Here is a 7719-nt window from a genome sequence, read left to right as displayed (position 1 = left end):
TGGCACAAATGAACATCATGTGCTTCCAAATATGAAGCGCTGAGGACAAATGTCACTAATGTAGTGTCCCTGCCAAAAATGCACTGTGTTAATCCAGTCATCTGGAAATGCCAGACAAACCCAATTGAGGGACGGTCTACAAAATAAATGTCCTAGACTCCTCAAAAGTATCAACATTATTTGTTAAACGCTGAAGAACTGTTGAACATTACAAGAGACCAAAGAGAAAAAAGTAATACAATGAATGATTCTCTTCCAGATCCTAGACCAAAAAAGAAAACATCATTAAAAAATAGTTGAAAACATGAAAAAAATTGATAGGTTCATAAATTAGATTATTTGTAGCATCGTACCGACATTAAACTTACTGTGAGTTAATGTCCTTGATCTTTGCACACTGAAGTATTCAGTGTTAATGGGCATGATCACTACAATGTACTCCCAGAAGTACAGGGGTAGAAATAAAACTATATATAAATGTACATACTGAGAATGTTAATTGAGGTAGCTGGGTAAGGGTTATAAGGAGTTCTTTTCTTCATAGTATTCTTTTTTAAATAGAAACAGGGTCTTACCGTGTTTCCCAGGCTGGTCTTGAACTCCTGATCTCAAGTAATTTGCCCACTTCAGCCTCCCAAAAGTGCTAGCATTACAGGTGTGAGCCACAGTGCCCGGCCTATACCATTCTTGCAAACTTTGTGTACATATAAAATCCTTTCTAAATATTTTGAAGTGCAACTAACTTTATTGCTTACTTTTTCAGATTTTTAAAAATAAAACAAGTTCATTGTAAATATAGGCTACATACTCAAAGTTATTAAGTAGATGTACCAAATCCTCTATAATTTCATGATCCATTAAATCACTGGTATTCATTCATTCAAAATGGCTTTACATATACATATTTCTTTTTTAATGGAATAATGAATATGCAAAAGGAAGATATAATATTGCACAATCTCTGTGTAAAAAATATAATTTTATTAGCTGGACGTGGTGGTGGGGACCTGTAGTCCCAGCTACTCGGGAGGCTGAGGCAGGAGAATCACTTGAACCCGGGAGGCGGAGGTTGCAGTGAGCTGAGATCACACCACTGCACTCCAGCCTGGTGACAGAACGAGACTCCATCTCAAAAAAAAAAAAAATGTAGTTTTAATTTTTCTCTTTTTATTTTTATAACAACAATTTAGCCAGTTTCAGGCCAACTCAGAAGTAATGAGGAAATCCAGGGTTATTAAACTCCGTTCAGGGTTGTAAACATCCACCATCTCTCTTCCTATTGTGAGTTCTAAATTCCAGGTGATCTTATTTAGTTTCCCGGCCATGGTGGGGCAGGAGAACATTGATTGGAAAAATTGTCTCTATATGAAGAGTATTAACGTTGTTGCTGTGTATCCGGAAATAATTTCCTATTTGTGTGTTAACTTGCAGCCTCTCTGTATTGCACACTTTGCACTGCATACATCTTTGACCTAAATTCTACATGTGAAGAAACTATGTTAAAAAAAATTCAGTGGGAAAAAACTAACATCTCAATTGGTTGTAATTAATAAACATAATTCAATTGAAATTCTAATAGAAATAGAATTTGTATTCCTTGAAGCTCAGGTCACAAGATTTTTCATTAGCTACAAAGCCTGTGTCCCTGGATGAACTTATCTTTATATCAGAGAAGAATCTGGAAAATTGCCAATCTAGCGACCCCAAAATCTGACCAATAGTATTGCCCCTGAAATAATTGCTGGGATCTCTTTGGTTCATAACTCTATTTTGAAAATTCAAGAAATACATATAGAGAGTTTAAAAAAACAAAAACAAAACAAAAAAAACTTCAGGCAGTAAAAAGAGCAAAACATAAAAATGTTATCTTTTTTTCTCTTTTTTTCTGTTAATTCCTGCTTTCCCCAGCCCAGATTTTATTATATAAATCAGGGGCTGACAAACTACAGCCCGGGGACCCAATCTGGCCCTCTACTTGTTTTTGTAAATAAAGTTTCATTGGAACATAAGTGATATGGTCTGGATCTGTGTCCCCACCCAAATCTCATCTCGAATTGTAATCCCCACGTGCTGAGGGAGGGAAGTGTTTGGATCGTGGGGGCAGTTTTCCCCATGCTGTTCTCATAATAGTGAGTGAGTTCTCATGAGATCTGATTGTTTTATAAGTGTCTGGCATTTTATCTGCTTACACTCACTCCGTCCTTTCATCCTTTCGCCTTGTGAAGAAAGTGCTTGCTTCCCCTTCTCCTTCTGCCGTGATTGTAAGTTTCCTGAGGTTTCCCCAGCCATGCGAAACAGTGAATCAATTAAACCTCTTTTCTTTATACACTACCCAGTCTCAGGTATTTCTTTATAGCCGTGTGAAAGCAGACTAATAGAACAACAACTCTTATTTCTTTTTTGTATTATCTATGGCTGCTTTCTTGATGCCACAGCAGAGTAAGTAGTTGTAACAGAGATTGTATGGTCTAAAAAATTTACCATCTAGTCCCTTACAGAAAAGTTTGCTGACCCCTGAAAAATGACAGTAGACTACATACATTGTTCTACCACTTGCCTTCTCACTTAACAATAGTGATACATTCAAGATATATATCGATCTACTTCTGTCTTTATAGAGGTGGAACAATATTTGCTTAAACAAATTTCATAATTTGCTTAACCAGTCTTTTAGGTTGTTTTCTGTGTTTTGCTATCATAAAAGATGTCATTTTCATGCATTTGTGTCAAGCACATCTGTTGGGACAGTTTTTACAGGTGAAATTACAGCGTAAAAGTTCTGTGCATTTTAAATTTTAATCAGTATTGCCAATCAAATACAAAAAGTTTTACAACAAAACTGATTTAGAGCTGATTCAGTTCCCAAGTGAGACATACTTCTTTTGTTCTCCCTTTTGTTTAGATAATTCTGGGCAGAAAAATATATTCAAAGATTCTGAGATAAAACATGTAATAAGGAAGGTATAATCTGTCATGAGATTAGAGTTTAAAAATCCAACAAAAAAGGGAAGGTGTAAGATAGCATCATCTCTGTGTGAAAAATATAATTTTAATATAATACATATTCATAGAAATGAAAAAGAGAAAAGGGAATGATAAAAATTATGGCTTTTAGGGGACTTAAGGAAAAATAGAAAACTTTATTTTATAATTCTCCAGAAAAAATCATTTACATTTTTCCAAAATTACTTTATACAGTAAATTATACATTAAGTAGACATTATTAAGTTAAATAGTGGTTTCAAATGTTGGTAAATATGTCTTTAGTTGCAAAATTTCAGAGACAGGCTGCGCTTTATCCTGATAGAAGTCAAGCCCAGTGAGAAGCTCTACATCACGGACCCGGGCAATGTGAGCTGTAAATCTTTCTTCAACCCAAAGAGCTTCCGGTTTACCTTCCTGAAAAAGAAAAGCACAACACTTTCTTTTTCACAAAGTGGTACTTTTCATGAACAGAAATATTTTTATTGCTTAGAAGTTGTCTTTTTGCCGATGATATTTACCTCCTTAAATCTTAATTTGATACAGCTAAATTTAGTTTTTAAAATAAAAAGAAAAGCACAAAGTATACCATAACTAACATAGAACACAGTAGTCAAAATTTATCCATTTTTATGTTTATTTCAGATATAAATTTTTTAATGAAATTAAATATTGCAGATGAAGTTAAGTCCCCAGTGCTCCTCTGTTCAGAACTAAACTGATATCCTTATATCAGGGTGAATCCCAGTCTGTTTTTTCAAACTTTTACTGTACATCACTATACAATATGTACTATTGATGAGTTTTTAAACTTATGTTAATATTATAAGTGGTATTCTACACATTTTCTTATTCGGTATTAATGCTTGTAATCTATAGTGATATATCTAGGTCTTGTTAAGTGACTTGTTCTTAGCTGTGGTTTGATATTTCCTCATTTAAATGCAGCACAATTAAAATTTTCATTACATGTTGATAAAATTTTTATTATAAATAATGCTATAATAAATAACTTGGTATATGTCTCCTGTGTTCAAGAGCATGAGTTTCTAGGATATATTAATAAAATTGCTGGGCCATAGAGTACATTCAATTTTTTTTTTTTTTGACATTGTCACTCTGTCACCCAGGCTGGAGTGCAATGGCGTGATCTCAGCTCACTGCAACCTCCACCTCCTAGGTTCAAGCAATTCTCCAGCCTCAGCCTCCCAAGTAGCTGGGATTACAGGCACCCACCACCACATCTAGCTAATTTTTTAATATTTTTAGTAGAGATGGAGTTTCACCATGTTGGCCAGGCTAGTCTTAAACTCCTGATCTCAGGTGATCCACCTGTCTTGGCCTCCCAAAGTGCTGGGATTCCAGGCATGAGCCACTACGTGCCACCGAGTACATTAAATTTTAACTTTATCAGATATTAAACCCAGCACTCCTCAAAGTCTTCATACCAATTTACAGTTCAATAGGCAGTGAAAGATAATTCCCGTTTCCCCACATCTTTGCCAAACCATGGGTGTAAAATAGTGTTTTATGCCATTTATATTTTATTATGCTGACTATTGTTATATTTGTGCATCTTTTCAGTTATTTCTCGACCGTTTTATTTTTAATTTTTTTTAAATTATGAAAGTTAGTTCAATAATTTAGAAACATGGGTTTCTATCACATTCTTTATTCTTTATTATAAAGAATAATTTTCTGGTATTCTTATGATATTGCTAAAGTTCAGTTAACTTTTCACATAATAAGAAAGTTTCAAAGTTTGTTTAATCAGATTACTGTATTTTCATGATTCTCATTTGACTTCGACGCAGTGGTTTACTTGTTTAAGTATGCAGGCTTAATACAGATAGCCACTATCTGAGCCAGAGGAAGTGTAAGAGGAAATACTTTTTGTTCCTAACCTCTAAAGCACTTGTGTCAGATTCACAAAGCGAGCTAATATTAAAAAAAAAAAAAAAAAAAAATTCACTATGTTAGCTTGAGTTCATTCTTTCAATGGGAGTCTAATTCAAAGTCTTTCTATTCTGCCTTTACTATTGCCCATTTCAGTAGCACCTAATATCTTTGATCACTTTTTTCCATAACGTTTTCTCCCATTTGGTTTATATGACTCTACTCTCTCCTGACTTATTCGGCATCCATCCAACTAAATGTTTACCCAGCACCTGACAGTCTTCCCTCTTTTAAATTTGCAGGGAAATGACCACAAAGCATAGCACAAAACTATACTTATGCAGAGACGATACTTAAGGTATTTAACACTGAGTAAGTCGCTGGCACCAACTAATCTGAACAGAAGCCAGCTGTAGACAACTGCCCTTGCTGCACCAGTCCATGCCAACAGAATAGGCTACACAGTTTTATGAGCTATATTTGAATATACTTTGATATTAATATATGTGTGCAGAGGGGGGTACGTGTGTGTGTGTGTACAAATGACCTGTTACAGAATTAAGTGTATTGTATATCCCAAAAGTACAACTCATTTTTTGAGACAATATTGATTTCAGCATTTTTCTGTCCTGTCCACATTCTTATTCTCTCTCCTTAGCCACTACAGTCCAGTGATTGCTGCTATCATGCTAATGCAACTACTTTGTCAATGACGACCTCACTGAATGGGGTGTCCTCAGACTTTTCAATTAGTTAACTACCCCAGGCTTCTGAAGTTCCTCCTTTGTTATCCATAGTTGTACTGTTTACTTGTTTGATAATACCTTCTGTTTCCTCAGATGACTATATTTCCTGGAAGCATAGACATTTTCCTCAATTTGATTTGGGATCTTTTCTTTCCACTTTCTCCCCTTTGGCAATTGTATTTCACACCCATGATTTAATCCCAAATCTAGATCTGCAGTTCTGATTTCTCCTCCAAGTTTCATATCTATATTTTCCATATCTGCTGAGTAACTTACAAGGAAAGTCACTTGAACTCATGGCTACATTTTCATTTATCTGACAGAAATTTAACAGCACAAAGATGACAGGAGGAGGGAAAAGGAAAAAGGAGGGAAGAAAAGGTGAAAGGAACAAGGAAAGGACAAAATAAATAAGAAAATATGATCTAATTCCTTACACCAAGTGTGGGATAAAATTGTGAATCTATCATTTCTATAGCTTGATCTCAGTTCCCTCTAACCTAATAATAGTGGGAGTACTTCTGTACATTGTGTAATTCAAATACTTAAAGTACAGAGTTTTGATACAATGCAATGCTTAAAGCAAGCCATCTATTTTATCAGGTGCATCAAAGCACAATTACCTATCCAAATGCTATTGGAAATATTGGCTGGTTTAGACTAAGAAACAGTTTGTGAATGTACTATATTTTCTGCATGATTTGCATATAGGAGATTCAATTTCACTCTCCATTGACTTTATTTTATTTTATTTTATTTTGAGACAGAGTCTTGTTCTGTTGGCCAGGCTGGAGTGCAGTGGTGCGATCTCCACTCACTGTAACCTCTACTTCTCAGTTTCAATAAATTCTCCTGCCTCAGCCTCCCAAGTAGCTGGGATGACAGGCATGCACCATCATACCTGGCCTAATTTTTGTATTTTTAGTAGAGATGAGGTCTCACCATGTTGGCCAGGCTGGTCTCGACCTCCTGACCTCAGGTGATGTGCCTGCTTCGGCCTCCCAAAGTGCTGTGATTACAGGTGTGAGCCACTGTGCCTGGCCTCTGTTGACTTTAGAATGTAACTTTATCATAAGATATGATTCCTTTATAATAGCCACCTTTTTTATATTGGGAAGTCTTAGGGTTTTATATAGATTATTTTGTTTTATCTTTACAAACTTCATAAAAGAAGGTGAATATTTTATCCTTATTAGATATAACAGATGAGGAAACTAACATACTTACCCAAAGAAACCAAGTCATTCACTGAACCCAGGATGTCCAACTCCAAAATTCATGTATTTAAGTTCTATTTTATACTATTTCTCATACATCCTCCTAAATATTCAACTAGTCTGTCAAACTGAAGACCACCAAGAGCAAATCCATCCTTCTCAAAACAAAAGATTATCTATCGTATACATTTCCTGGTTAGTCATGCCCTGGATTTTTAGTCATCTTTGCCTCTCTCTCATCTTGCCTTTTCCTTACCCATATCTAATTGACAGCTACTCTTATTAACTTTGCAAACTCTTTTATAATCATAGCTTGGCTTAAGTTTGCTTTATACTCATTGCATTTTGTCTCATAATTATCTATATAGATGATGTCACATTCTTATTACTATACTGCAAATTCCTCAAAATCTTGGATATGTCCAATTTATTACTGATGATGTCCTATTCAATAGAGATGATGCTCTATTAATTTGGAGATATCACTTCTACTTTGAATAATCAAGGAGAGCTTCATATTATTTGCACTTTACCTTGACTCCCAGGTGGAATTTTTAGCAGATGGAAAAGAAGGGAATTATAGAGGAGAGAAGAACATAGGCAACAGTGATGAGGTAAGCAAACTCAAGATGTGCTCAAGAAATTTCAAGGGCTCCAGTTGGCCTGGAACATTAGTCTGTAAGGTCAACTGAGGGTAAATTGTGAAGAGACTTAAGCACAGGCTGGAAGTTGTTTTTGTTTGCTCCTATGTATTTTGTTGTTATTGTTCAGCATAATCAAAAGTTTTGGGGGGAGAGGCTATGACAAAATATAAACTAAATTTTAAGATGAGTAAGTTGGTAGTAGTGCACACTGACAAATGAGAAGAGGAGACCACA

At 35.2% G+C, this 7719-nt stretch overlaps 1 protein-coding gene across 1 annotated transcript in view; it reads right to left on the bottom strand.

Moving 5' to 3' along the window:
- Positions 1-2781: 2781 nt before the first annotated feature.
- ENPP3 (ectonucleotide pyrophosphatase/phosphodiesterase 3) overlaps positions 2782-7719 on the bottom strand; it is a 93612-nt gene continuing 88674 nt past the window's right edge. The window contains exon 24 of the mRNA XM_025382382.1: positions 2782-3399. Within this exon, the coding sequence (XP_025238167.1) occupies positions 3229-3399 (171 nt within the window). The 3' untranslated portion in view covers positions 2782-3228. The remainder of the gene's footprint in view (positions 3400-7719) is intronic.

This window comes from Theropithecus gelada, chromosome 4 (assembly GCF_003255815.1).
Source record: "Theropithecus gelada isolate Dixy chromosome 4, Tgel_1.0, whole genome shotgun sequence".
NCBI lineage: Eukaryota > Metazoa > Chordata > Mammalia > Primates > Cercopithecidae > Theropithecus > Theropithecus gelada.
This window is presented reverse-complemented; position numbering and strand designations above follow the sequence as displayed.